The 14878-nt window shown below is 41.4% G+C and overlaps 1 protein-coding gene across 5 annotated transcripts in view; it reads left to right on the top strand.

Moving 5' to 3' along the window:
- LOC110524330 (guanine nucleotide-binding protein subunit alpha-11) overlaps positions 1-14878 on the top strand; it is a 104316-nt gene that overhangs the window by 74596 nt on the left and 14842 nt on the right. The window contains exons 3-7 of one of the 5 annotated variants that reach the window (XR_016496243.1): positions 1483-1637; positions 5724-5852; positions 6309-6437; positions 10734-10863; positions 13846-13907. Coding sequence is in view for 3 of the 5 variants with exons in the window: in XM_021603870.3 (XP_021459545.3) it covers positions 1483-1637; positions 5724-5852; positions 6309-6437; positions 10734-10863 (543 nt within the window). In the remaining 2 variants the exon portion in view is untranslated. The remainder of the gene's footprint in view (positions 1-1482; positions 1638-5723; positions 5853-6308; positions 6438-10733; positions 10864-13845; positions 13908-14878) is intronic. The other 4 variants (XR_016496244.1, XM_021603870.3, XM_021603871.3 and 1 more) reach the window with 4 other exon arrangements.

The following is a 14878-nucleotide window of genomic DNA, read 5'->3' as shown; positions in this document are numbered from 1 at the left end:
TTATTCCCGAATGAGTGAGCGTTCATGTGCAAAGGATTAGCATTTTAATTAATATAATTATCAACTGTGTAGTGACTCCTTTTGTCTTTCCCACCCTTTTCAGTCCACACCCACTTCCCTTTATCCACCAAGCCGTCATATTGGCTTAGCCCACTAGGGAACCTCCCCTATCATTTCCTTGTAACCCTAACGTTTGTTTGTTTATGCATTTCTGTGATTGGTTAGTTAGTAAATAATAAATTAAACCAATTTGGTGTATGGATGATTTATAGTTAAGGCTGGGTTCGTGCAGATAACCAACAATTTACGACGTTTGGAATGAGACTAACGTGAGGTAAAGAATAATTCATTAATAAGAAGACTAATTGATCAGATATTAAAATATCGGAAGTTATATTAGGAAAATTATAACTTTGTAATCTGAAGATTTTCCTTGGTGCCCCGACTTTCTAGTTAATTACATTTACATGATTAGTTTAATCATGTAATAATAATTACAGAGAATTGATTTGATAAAATAACTGTATTTTAATGATGCCAAAGACGACACCAGGGATAAGTTGCCGTACTTTCGAGAACACAATCATAGCGAGCTAGCAAGGGACGGAGGGGATGGGCACTGTATAGGCAGGTCGGCCAGCATGCAGAACCGTGCACTTGGCCTATCAATTGACAATCAAAAGCTGTATCGCACAATTTCTTGGCTTGCAATGTCTCGCAACTTCCGTGAAACAGGGGCTAGGATATTCTACACGCAACACCCGAAAGACTGAACACACAGTCTTTCGCATCATTAGCAAAGCGAAAAAGCATGTGGGTCAGTGTGACTGAGAAAAAGGGGGCATGCAGAAAGATCCATGTCTTGGTAATCTGTAACTTGCAATGTATTTGTCTTGCATGCCTCGCAAATTCAGGTAAGTGGCGTAGGCCATGAATACTCCACCAAAGTTAGCTACAGACTACTAACTTCTGGCATTGTCTGAATTCCCATCCACTCATAGGACAGCTAACTGGCAAATGTTATTGGCTGGCAATCTCAGCATTGAATTGTCCAGCCACATCTTATATGTCTGCATTATCAAATGCAAACCAAATTCAAATAGACCATATAAGTGCTGTAAACCATGCCATAAAACATAATGGACTTGTACTCCAAAATGTTCTGTCCTGGTAAGGATGCTAAGTCACTGCTTAGGAAAAGCCTGGATGTTTCGAGTGAAAGACTAGTCTGTCTTTAGCCCTAAATCATATCGAGAACATTCTGTCTGTATAACATAAGGTTATCTTCCCTTAACATCACTGTTGAAGCAAATAATAGGAAATTATGTGTCCCAACTTGTACGGTATACTTTCGACCTGAATAAAGAGATTACTAAATTATTGTGGAATACTGTTACAGTAAATGTGGGTGACTCTTTCCGCCATCCACCATTCCTTCCGTGTTTCTGACTTGTTGTCATCTTTCCCCTGTTCCTCCCTCAGTCCAACGCGCTGCTGGTGCGCGAGGTGGACGTGGAGAAGGTGTGTTCTTTTGAACAGCCCTACATCAGTGCAATAAAGATGCTGTGGACAGACCCTGGTATCCAGGAGGCCTATGACCGTAGACGTGAATATCAGCTCTCGGACTCCACCAAATAGTAAGTCTACTCCTGGCATACACACACAGCTGCTACAGTGGTTTGAGAAGAGTTAGAACGAGAGAGATTTAATTTTTTTAAATGTATTTTTAAGTTGATGAGTTATCACAGTAGTGGATATCATCTCTGTTTGATAAATACAGTGCTTTGCAAAAGTATTCACCCCCATTGGCGTTTTTCCTCTTGTTGTATTACAAACTTTAATTTGAATGGATTTTTATTTGGATTCTATGTAATGGACATACACAAAATAGTCCAAATTGGTGAAGTGAAATGACGACAATAAAATAAAAAACTGAAAAATGTGCGTGCATATTTATTCACACGCTTTGCTATGAAGCCCCTAAATAAGATCTGATGCAACCAATTACCTTCAGAAGTCACATAATTAGTTAATTGTACACAGGTGGACTTTATTTAAGTGTCACATGATCTCAGTATATATACACCAGTTCCGAAAGGCCCCATAGTTTGCAACACCACTAAGCAAGGGGCACCACCAAGCAAGCGGCACCCATGAAGACCAAGGAGCTCTCCAAAACAGGTAAGGGACAAAGTTGTGGAGAAGTACAGATCGGGGTTGGGCTATAAAAAAATAACAAACTTTGAACATCCCACAATATAAAAAAATGGAAAGAATATGGCAACACAACAAACCTGCCAAGTGAGGGCTGCCCACCAAAACTCGCGGACCAGGCAAGGAGGGCATTGATCAGAGGCAACAATGATAACCCTGAAGGAGCTGCAAAGCTCCACAGTGGAGATTGGTTTATCTGTCCATAGGACCACTTTAAGCTGTACAGTCCACAGAGCTGGGCTTCACGGAAGAGTGGCCAGAAAAAAAGCAATTTCTTAAAGAAAAAAAATAAGCAAACACGTTTGGTGTTCGCCAACAGGTATGTGGGAGACTCCCCAAACAACATATGGAAGAAGGTACTCTGGTCAGATGAAACAAAAATGTAGCTTTTTGCCCATCAAGGAAAACCCAAAACCTCATCACCCCGAGACCCTATCCTCACAGTGAAGCATGGTGGTGGCACCAGCTTGCTGTGGGGATGTTTTTCATCGGCAGGGACTGGAAAACTGGTCAGAATTGAAGGAATGATGGATGGCGCTAAATACATGGAAATTCTTGAGGGAAACCTGTTTGTCTTCCAGAGATTTGAGACTGGAACGGAGGTTTGCCTTCCAGCAAGACAATGACCCTAAGCATACTGCTAAAGCAACACTTTGGTGATTTAAGGGGAATCATTTAAATCTCTTGGAAATACCTAGTTAAAGCTCAGACTTCAATCCAATTGAGAATCTGTGGTATGATTTAAAGATTACTGTACACCAGCGGAACCCATCCAACTTGAAGGAACTGGAGTAGTTTTGCCTTGAAGACTGAGCAAAAATCCCAGTGGCTAGATGTGCCAAGCTTATAGAGACATACCCCAAGAGACTTGCAGCTGTAGTTGCTGCACAAGGTGGCTCTACAATGTATTGACTTTAGGGGTTGAATAGTTATGCACGCTCAGGTTTTCTGTGTTTTTGTCTAATTTCTTGCTTATTTCTCAAGAAAAAATATTTTGCATCATCAAAGTGGTAGCATGTTGTGTAAATCAAATGATACAAACCCCCCAAAAATACATTTTAATTTCAGGTTGTAAGGCAACAAAATAGGAAAAATGCCAAGGGGGGTGAATACTTCCGCAAACCACTGTAGTGGTTAGCGAAATTGAAAGTGTGGGAGACCAAAAGAAAGAGGGAGAAAGAAAAACAATGAGATGGAAAGAGAGAACAGACGGCAACATTTCTCATCCTGCTCCACCTTAGTTCTATTTGAACTAACCTATGGAGGCCCGAATGCCATGTTCGTTATGTAGATGTAGGTCAGGATTTATTCAGCCCTAAAAGGCAAAGTAAGTAAAATGACTCAGTCAATGTAGTGATCAGACTACTCTATATTTGTATGACTCTGAAAATGTTATCAGGAGTCAGGACTGTAAAAATGAACCCAAATGTTTTTTACAAGTACCATTTTAGGATGTTATGTTACTTGACCCTAAAGACGTGTGATTTAACTGTCTTGTTTCTAACTACTAGTCATCCTCCGTTTAACATTTTCTCCCCAAACTACGGTTAGTGATAATTGTTACAAACCAAAACTGCCTATTGTTAGTTCATGGAGGAGTACATTACCTGCCAGGTTACTTGATAGTGTAATCAGGTCTTATTCAGCTTCATCACATTGTGAACTATGAACCTGAGTGCCAGTCTGTCTCTGCTCTAGCCAGCTTAATGATATGGCAAGGCAGCCATGTAGCCTTGTTTAATGGAAAAACGGTCTGGCACCTAGGCTTGTGTGAGTTATTATAGCTACTAACACGGTTTGTTTAGAAATGTATATGTACAGTGCATACGGAAAGTATTCAGACCCCTTGACTTTTTCTGCATTTTGATACCTAACAGGCTTAAATCTAAAATGGATTTAAAAAATGATTTCCTCTTCAATCTATACACAATGCCCCCATAATGATAATGCAAAGACGGGTTTTTGCAAGTATACATGAAATTAAAAAAAATGAAATATTACATTTACATAAGTATTCAGAACCTTTACTCAGTACTTTATTGAAGCACCTTGGGCAGCGATTACAGCCTGGAGTCTTCTTGGGTATGATGCTACAAGCTTTGCACATCTGTATTTGGGGAGTTACTCCCATTCTTCTCTGCAGATTCTCTCAAACTCTGTCAGATTTAATGGGGAGTGTTACTGCACATCTCTTTTCAGGTCTCTCCAGAGATGTTAGATCAGGTTCAAGTCAGGGCTCTGGCTGGGCAACTCAAGGACATTGAGAGACTTGTCCCCAAGCCACTCCTGTGTTGTCTTGGCTGTGTGCTTAGGGTCGTTGACTTGTTGGAAGATTAACCTTCTCCCTAGTCTGAGGTCCTGAGTGCTCTGGAGTAAGTTTTCATCAAGGATCTCTACTTTCCCTCAATCCAGACAAGTCTCTCCCAGTCCCTGCTGCTGAAAAACATCCCCACAACATGATGCTGCCATCACCATGCTACACCGTAGGGATGGTGACAGGTTTCCTCCAGACGTGGCGCTTAGGGTTCAATCTTGGTTTCATCAGACCAGAGAATTTTGTTTTCTCATGGTCTGAGAGCCTTTAGGAGCCTTTTTGCAAACTCCAAGTGGGCTGTCGTGCCTTTTACTGAGGAGTCCCTTCTCTCTGGCCACTCTACCATAAAGGCCTGATTTAGTAGAGTGCTGCAGAGATGGTTGTCCTTCTGGAAGGCGCTTCCATCTCCACAGAGGAACTCTGGAGCTCTGTCAGAGTGACCATCGGGTTATTGGTCACTTCCATGACCAAAGCCCTTCTCCCCCGATTGCTCAGTTTGGCCGGGCGGCCAGCTCTAGGAAGAGTCTTGGTGGTTCCTAACTACTTCCAATTCAGAATGATGGAGGCCACTGTTCTTGTGGACCTTTAATGCTGCAGACATTTTTGGTACCCTTCCCCAGACCTGTTCCTCGACACAATCCTGTCTCAGAGCTCTATGGACAATTCCTTCGACCTTATGGCTTAGTTTTTGCTCTGACATGCACTGTCAACTGTGGGACCTTTTGGGACCTTTTATAAAGGTGTGTGTGTGTGTGTGTGCCTGCCTTTCCAAATCATGTCCAATCAATTGAATTTACCTCAGGTGGACTCCAAGTTGTAGAAACATCTCAAGAATGATCACTGGAAACAGGATGCACATGATCTCAGTTTCGAGTCTCATAGCAAAGGGTCTGAATACTTATGTGAAGGTATTTCTGTTTTTTATTTTTAATACATTTGCCAAAATTTCTAAACCTTTTTTCGCTTTTTCATTATGGGGAATTGTGTGTATATTGAGGAAAATTAGTTATTTCATTAATTTTAGAATAAGGCTGTAATGTAACAAAATGTGGAAAAAGTCCAAATTTGCTGTGTGTAGTTCTGTGTGCATGAGAAAGAGATGGTGTGTATGCCTGTTTGTTTCTGTATGCATGTTTGCAGGTGATTTGTGCAGCATCAGGCACACACGTGTGATGTGTCCCCCTTCATTCCACAGTTACCTTACAGATTTAGAGCGAATAGTGACCACGGGTTACGTTCCCACTCAGCAGGATGTGCTGCGGGTTCGAGTGCCCACTACTGGCATCATTGAGTACCCTTTTGACCTGGAGAATGTAATCTTCAGGTACTGGTGTGAAGTGCTGCCTCTACCCCGCCACTGTACTGTCTCCACCGCCTGCCACTGCTGCTGGCCGCACAGCCCTGGGTCCTGGTAGCACACTCTGAGACTCCTAACTCACGATCAGCAGCTCTGAGGCTGTCTGAGAACAGAGGACAAATCACACAACTACTAACTACAACCAAAAATTGAGAAAGATGGGATGGTCTTTAGTCCAGGTCTTATTGGACTTCCGGACTGCCTCAATTTGAACCCAATAGAATTAAGGTGCAAAGGGAAAAGTTATGGTAAAATCTCTGAGCGATGCCATCAGGGACTGTACTAACATTCTGAGAGATGGTGGGTGCTAGAGGTGGCAGGTGAAGTGTCAACCCCCAGGGCTCTCAGGAATGGGTTCTCCCGTCATGCTTCACTCCCTCTCTTTTTTGTCGATCCTGCCTTTCTCTTTCTCCCCGTCTCTAGCTATCTAAGCGATCTGGATCGTATTGCCGAACCAAACTATCTACCAACCCAACAAGATGTGCTTAGGGTTCGCATCCCCACCACAGGGATCATTGAATACCCTTTCGACTTGCAAAGCATCATTTTCAGGTAGAAAGACATTCACACTTTTACTAACTCCCCTACCTACCTAAGTGTTTTGTTTTCCCTATGAAATAACCAATTGTTTCAATATTCATGTTGACTGCGTTGTGTGATCAAGTCTGAGAACATTGACCACTCTGTGCTATTGATTGTATGACTGGAGATCATCCTCTCCCTCACAAGATCAACATAAACCAATATCACCTGCTGCTTCATTTCATTCCTCAATGTTGCTTTGATCTCCAGTTTTTACCCTCCCATCATAGTCTCGGGCCCATCAAGTCTTCTCAACTGTTGCTATGTGATCCTCAAGATGTACAATGAATGACACCTCAGCCCCTTGCTTTGAATGGTACAATACTGGATGAAGTAGAATGATGAGCTAAATGTCAGCTAGTCTGAAGCATTAGTCATAACAGGGATGTTGAGAAACCGTTTACTCCACTAATCTGCTATCAGTATGACAACCAGCCATTCTGCCTATTACTGTAGTCTGGGCCAGGACAGCAAAGCAGAGGGGAGGTGGGAGTCCTCCTGGATGTGGCCAGGGGAAGAGACTGATCACTGGGCACCATGGTGTAGATTGGCTCCCTCCTCCTCAAAGAGGATGACGTTGAGGAGATTGAGAGATGGATCCGGTGAACGGGAGCGATTTACAAAAGTGTGCAAATCAATAGGAAGCAAGCATGTCAGCCCCTCCTACGCGCGGCAGCGCTAGAAATATCTCCCAGGCTCAGAATGAGGTTGGACTCAAGATGATCTCTCCAACTATCCATCCTACTGCTGCTACTGGATGGATGAATAGGCTGGGAATCACTACAGCAGTATTTAAGGACATGCAGCATATATAATAAAATATTACAGAGATATTCAGGATTGGAGAGAGAACCCAGAGAATCCGCAATTAAATGTCATTGAGAATATTTAGCTAGTCAGATCGGTAGAGACTTGTGATGTAAGGAGCCCCTCTCTACCCCAACCCCTTGCGAGGGTGTGTCACACACTACTTGCAGCAACTGCACAAGGCAGGCGTTCATGAGGACAAACATGCATGTCTTTTGCGTTTGGCTGCAGCCCTTCCCTCTCTTAATTGCCTTTTGAAGTGGTTTGAGAATGTCATTATTTCTCTGGGCTCATCCTTCATAGGAGAGCTTATCCTGCTAAGTAGGTCACTCATCCCTGCTACAGGAAAGGAGGTCAGCTGACGTGAAGGAGCTTAATTTTAGACAGGCGCTCCTAGAGGCCCCCATTTATCAACGCCCCTCTTCTCACTTTGCAGCAGCGCCAGCCAGGGACAGACGGAGGTAGCTGCTGCTCGCTAGGAAAGAAACAAAGCCCTGATCCTCCTCTAATAACATGGATATAGGCTAATATATCTCTCCCATCAACAAAATCATTTGCTGGAAAACAGGAGGATTTCTGAATTGATGGGTCAGATTATTTATGGATGCAAAATTCAATCACATCCATGAAAATAATGTTTGGAAAACAACTAGCGGAATTCCCAAATCCTTGCCTTCACTCTGTACTCCTGCTTGATCTGTGACGAGGGATCATGGCAGCCATCATCGAGGTGCCCTCTGCTTTTCCACTTTTTCTGTCTCTCTATATTCTTTCCTTCCACATCTGTATCCTCTCCATCTCCCCTCTTATCCCCTCTCCTCGCCGCTGGCCTACATCCCCACACTGCTGCTAGGCTTGTGCTCTGAATCTTAACAGTCACTGGCTGACTAGGTGCTGCTTCCAAGCGGGCAAATTCCTTGCCGATCTGGCCTCAATGGCACATCTGCATCCACTTAGCTGGGAATGGGCTGGAAGAGGGATAATTTTTATCTTCTTTCCTTTTTGGTTCAACTTGGGCCGTTTAACCCCTCCTTGCACCTTTGACTTACTGTACTGCATGTTACATCAGTGCATAAGAAGTTATCAAACTGAATTGTTATTGAGTCGAGTTATTGACAGGATAATGCATGTTATATGTACAGTATATTTAATTCTCACATTTTAACATAACTGCCCAACTGACAATCCTGGGGCCTCATTTATAAACCTTGCATCCAAAAAAAATATACCCCAAAATGTGCACGTGCCAGTTTTCATGCAAAAGTTGGCTTTTATAAAAAATGTACTTGACATGAATGTGCTCACCTCCCTGCAAACTTTAGACCATGCGTACGCACATCTGCTAGTGGTCGAAATATTGTATTGCAAGCTGGCATGTAAGTATTTTATGCAAATTGGGGATATGGCGAGAAGCTTATTCATAAAAACTGATTAACAAGAATGCAGCCATTCTTGTTTCAGATGTCTTTTTGTCAAATAATTAGACATAGGAATATTTTTTTTTATTAAATCAATTCATAACCATTGCAGAATAGATTTCTCACCTTTTCTGGTAGTGATGGGTTTATGTTCCTGAAGGAGCTCTGGTAGTGATGGGTTTATGTTCCTGAAGGAGCTCTGGTAGTGATGGGTTTATGTTCCTGAAGGAGCTCTGGTAGTGATGGGTTTATGTTCCTGAAGGAGCTCTGGTAGTGATGGGTTTATGTTCCTGAAGGAGCTCTGGTAGTGATGGGTTTATGTTCCTGAAGGAGCTCTGGTAGTGATGGGTTTATGTTCCTGAAGGAGCTCTGGTAGTGATGGGTTTATGTTCCTGAAGGAGCTCTGGTAGTGATGGGTTTATGTTCCTGAAGGAGCTCTGGTAGTGATGGGTTTATGTTCCTGAAGGAGCTCTGGTAGTGATGGGTTTATGTTCCTGAAGGAGCTCTGGTAGTGATGGGTTTATGTTCCTGAAGGAGCTCTGGTAGTGATGGGTTTATGTTCCTGAAGGAGCTCTGGTAGTGATGGGTTTATGTTCCTGAAGGAGCTCTGGTAGTGATGGGTTTATGTTCCTGAAGGAGCTCTGGTAGTGATGGGTTTATGTTCCTGAAGGAGCTCTGGTAGTGATGGGTTTATGTTCCTGAAGGGGCTCTGGTAGTGATGGGTTTATGTTCCCAAAGGAGCCATAAAACAAATGACCATGTGCATCTCATTTAATTGGACCTAGTATCTAGTAAATAGATAGGCTGAAAATATGTACTTCAAGTTTTACAATATCATAGGCAGTGCGGTTTATAATACCGGTATACAGCCGAATTTAACGGCTGGTATTTTACATTGAAGTAGGCCTATGTTTCAAGTTTGTCATGCGCCCAAGTACATTGAAATGCATTTCTTGCTGGCTCTTTCCCAGAAATGCAGTAATGAATAGCAGTAGTAGGCCTATTATTAAAAAAAATATGTGAAGTGGAACAAAAACACGCAAAATACATCAGACTACTGTAAGTTTTTTGGGTTTTTATTTGTAGCCTGCCCTACAATGTTTCAGAATTTGCGGGCAGTCATCATATATTAAGGTTGCAAATGCAAAACATGTTTGAATTCAAACCTTCTGCTGACCAGTCCACGACAATTTGCCATTGTTTTCTCATTAAGAAATGGATACAGTCCTTTTCTAGAAACAGCAAATTACATTCTGCCAAGCCAGTAAATAGGCTTATGTAAAATATTTGACACTATGGATAGGCTACAATATTGCTGTGTGATATGAGTACGACATCATTGCCTATTTAATCTGAGTTTATACAAAGGCAGGACATTGAAACCCAATCTATTGATAAACAAAATATTAAACAACATATTGTCTTTTGCATGCAATGGCCTAATGCCAATAGTTTCAAATTATACAGCAAATCAAGGGCATTATTTTCACCATAAATGGTGAATGGAGGTGTTTTCTAGGCATGGTTTCAATGCTCGTTCACGCGCAAACAGTTTTACGACAGGTCGGATTTTCTAACAGGTAAATGTGTGTGTATGGCGTGCGCCAAGTTTATAGAAATCAATATTTTTGTACATTTTGTGTGAAATGTATGCAACCGTTATAAATGAGGCCTCTGACCAGAAAGGAACACGAGGTTCACATGGTCATGTTTTCCAAATAGCCGTGTGTTTGAATGCTTCTTTGCACGGTTGTTTTTTTGCATTATAAGTGCTTTTCTCAAGTGTCAATCCTTTTAATTCCCTGATATCCATTATATGTTTGCTTTGCATGACAGTTAGCCATCCTCATTGCTAGATGTTGGGCATTATGAATCCTAAAAGATAACAGGACTAACCTAGTCTACTTTACTTTGACCAATTGATTTAGTTCGATGCCGTAGTTACCACCAATTTATTTTTTTACATGGCATCAAAGCCTGAATTTAGCCTAATTTTGTATAATTCTCTGCCCTTCATCTCTCCATCCTCCTGTCCAATCAGGATGGTGGATGTAGGGGGTCAGAGGTCAGAGAGGAGGAAGTGGATCCACTGCTTTGAGAACGTCACGTCCATCATGTTCCTGGTGGCCCTCAGCGAGTATGACCAGGTCTTGGTGGAGTCTGACAATGAGGTGAGATGGAATGCGCGCGCACACACACACTACTTTACTTTAATGATCATTTTTTAATTCTGACTAATTTGAGGAGGTGTCTGGCTATGTTGATACAGCATCTCAAGAGGGACAAACAGTAATATTGCCGCTTTTTTCTCGTTCATCAAGCAAATGTATTTTAAGGTAGTATGAGAGGATTTCCCACATATGCTGAGCACCATCTCAATTGGGTTGAGGTCGGGTGATTGTGGAGGCCAGGTCATCTGATGCAGCACTCCTTCACTCTCTTGGTCAAATAGCCCTTACACAGCCTGGAAGTGTGTTGGGTCATTGTCCTGTTGAAAAACAAATGGTTTTTCAAATAGTCCCACTAAACTCATCAGACAAAAGGACAGATTCCCACTGGTCTAATGTCTATTACTTGTGTTTCTTGGCCCAAGCAAGTTTCTTCTTCTTATTGGTGTCCTTTTAGTTGTGATTTCTTTGCAGAAATTTGACCATGAAGGCCTGATTCACCCAGTCTCCTTCGAACAGTTGATGTGACTGTTGCTTGAACTCTGTGAAGCATTTATTTGGGCTGCAATTTCTGAGGCTGCTAACTCTAATGAACTTATCCTCTGCAGCAGAGGTAATTCTGGGTCTTCCTTTCTTGTGGCGGTCCTCATGAGAGCCAGTTTCATCATAGTATTTGATGGTTTTTGCGACTGCACTTGAAGAAACTTTAAAAGTTCTTGAAATGTTCCACATTGACTGACCATGTCTCAAAGTAATGATGGACTGTCGTTTCTCTTTGCTTATTTTTGCTGGTCTTGCCATAACATGGACTTGGTCTTTTACCAAATAGGGCTATCTTCTGTATTCCCATCCCTACCTTGTCACAACACAACTGATAGGCTCAAATTCCACAAATTAACTTTTAACAAGGCACACCTGTTTATTGAAATGCATTCCAGGTGACTACCTCATGAAGCTAGTTGAGAGAATGCCAAGAGTGTGCAAAGCTGTCATCAAGACAAAGGGTGGCTACTTTGTAGAATCTCAAATTCAAAATATATTTTGATTTGTTTAACACATGATTCCATATGTGTTATTTCAAAGTTTTGATGTCTTCACTATTATTCTACAATGTAGAAAATAGAAAAACTATGATATGATCAGGCTGTTTAGTCATCGGAGGGAGCTGGTTTGGAACAACAAACGAGTTTCATACAGCAATGAGCTATATTTCCAGGCAGAGAAAAGTGGAGTATCAGGTAGGGTAGAGACATCCACACCCTCGTGCTCTGCTCTCAACACTGGATCTACCTGATCTGACAGTAAACATGTCACAGGAGTAGCAGAGCAGGCCCTCCTCCTTCCACATAGACTGGATGCGTTTCTCTGCTAGGGAGAATGTGATTAAATAATGGTGCCAAAGATCTGCTCTCACAGACTTAAACTCACACATTTAACGCACAGTTAACCCTAAGATGCACATTACTCCACCAATTATGCATTTTTCAACTCCATATTTCTTGAACTTTTTGGAGAATGGGGGGTGGGGGTAATAAATCTAATCGTCAACCCCCCTTTATTTGCTATAAATGACACCTATAGTGTAGTATTCATTGTCACTAGTGGAGGTTAGATCTGATGGATTGCCATAGAAATGTACCTGGCTAAAAGGTGAGCCACTTTCGTGGTACCGGTTATCCGAAGTTGAGTTCAGAGTTGACCAAAGGTACCTTGCTAACTCTTCAAACTACTATTATTATAGGGCTCTGAGCTAACCACTCCGGGTCAGGCTAACTTAGGGCCAACTTCATTTACAGTGCCTTGCGAAAGTATTCGGCCCCCTTGAACTTTGCGACCTTTTGCCACATTTCAGGCTTCAAACATAAAGATATAAAACTGTATTTCTTTGTGAAGAATCAACAACAAGTGGGACACAATCATGAAGTGGAACGACATTTATTGGATATTTCAAACTTTTTTAACAAATCAAAAACTGAAAAATTGGGCGTGCAAAATTATTCAGCCCCTTTACTTTATATCTTTACGTTTGAAGCCTGAAATGTGGCAAAAGGTCGCAAAGTTCAAGGGGGCCGAATACTTTCGCAAGGCACTGTATGACAGATTCCCTCCTTCTGGCAAAGATTGTCATCCCCTTCATTTGAGGAAGATGACTGTTTAAATATAATCAAATGTTTTTGGGGGGATTAAAACAAGTCATGTTAAAATACCTATCACATTAGGCATTTAGTAATGACCGAATGCATTTGAAACTTCATGCACAGTAAAACTTTTGTTTGACTTAATACAATTATTTTATCCATAGGAGTGGATACAAATGTGCTTGTATACACCCAATCACACACACACATAGACTGCATGACGATAAGTAATAAAATAAAGACAGCACTTCTAAAAGCCAATGATAAGTAATAAAATAAAGACTGCACTTCTTAAAAGCCTGTTTCACACCATAGCCTGCTGAATTTGCAAGGTAACTTTTCTTTCATTTTGATTTCGGCACAAATGGTAAAATTGGCACTGACTCGCTCATGGCTTGATTATTTTAGCATTGTCTCCAGTGTTGCCAACTTAGTGACTTCGTCGCTATATTTAGCGAGTATTCAGACCCCTCTAGCGACAATTTTTCAAAAAAGCGACTAGTGACAAATCTAGCAACTTTCTCTGGTGTTATTGGAGACTTTTGGAGACTGACATGAAAGCATAAACCCATCACTACCAGTATCTTCTCACCCCAGTCCCAAAGCACTCACAGGCGGCCCAGTCATCGCGCAGAAGTCCCTCCCAGCTGAAGTCAGAGCAGGAGATGCTCACCACTCAGCGTCCAGACTGCAAATGAATTGCGCGAAGCCGCCGCTGGCTGATACCGCCCTGGCCTACATTAATTTTATTTTATTTTTTAACCTGAATTAGGGCCAGGCTAGTTACCATAATTTTCTCACATTGCCATTGACAGTTTTTTTCTATTGTCTCTTTTTGGTCCATTAGATTGTTAACCTCTCTAGGCTAGGGGGCGGTATTTTCACGTCCGGATGGAAAGCGTGCCCAAGGTAAACTTCCTGCTACTCAGACCCAGAAGCTAGGATATGCATATTATTAGTAGATTTGGATAGAAAACTAAAACTGTTTGAATGATGTCTGTGAGTATAACATAACTTTTTATTTTTTTGAGGTGACTGTTTTCAATGGGTTTTCTATGTGGATCTAGATTTCTAAGGTACTTACTTGCAGTTCCGATCACTTCCACTGGATGTCAACAGTCTTTAGAAATTGGTTGATGTTTTTCCTTTGTGTAATGAAGAAGTAGGGTTGTTCAGAACGAGGGTCAAGTCTAGTGTACTGTTGTGGTTGGGGCGCGCGACCTGAAAGCTCGCTCCACTTTGTTTTTTATCTGCTATTGAAAGCAGTTTATCCCGTCTTAAATTTTATCGATTATTTTGTTAATAAATACCTAAAGTTGTATTAGGAAAGTTGTTTGAAATGTTTGGACAAAGAATACAGGTAACTTATTAGATATTTTGTATATTTAGATTTTTTTCTGGATCAAACGCGCCAAATAAATGGACATTTTGGACATTTTGAATTAATCGAACAAAAGGACCATTTGTGATGTTTATGGGACATTTTGGAGTACCAATAGAAGAAGCTCTTCAAAGGTAAGGCATGAACTATATCGTTATTTCTGAGTTTTGTGTCGCACCTGGCAGGATGAAATATGATTCTGTGTTTGTTTGATGGAGTGCTGTCCTCAGATAATAGCATGGTTTGCTTTTGCCGTAAAGCCTTTTTGAAATCTGACACAGTTGCTGGATTACCAAGAAGTAAAGCTTTAATTTGGTGTATCGCCCTTGTGATTGTATGAAAGTTAAATATTTCTAATAATTTAATTTGAATTTGGCGCTCTCCCATTTCATCGGATGTTGTCAAATCGATCCCGTTAACGGGATTTGATCCCTAAGAAGTTTTAATGTAGATTGTATACAAAAAATGTTATGGTTAAAAATGTGTTTTACTGTGACTT

The sequence above is a fragment of the Oncorhynchus mykiss genome, chromosome 5 (assembly GCF_057628025.1).
Source record: "Oncorhynchus mykiss isolate SJ-2025 chromosome 5, ASM5762802v1, whole genome shotgun sequence".
NCBI lineage: Eukaryota > Metazoa > Chordata > Actinopteri > Salmoniformes > Salmonidae > Oncorhynchus > Oncorhynchus mykiss.
This window is presented reverse-complemented; position numbering and strand designations above follow the sequence as displayed.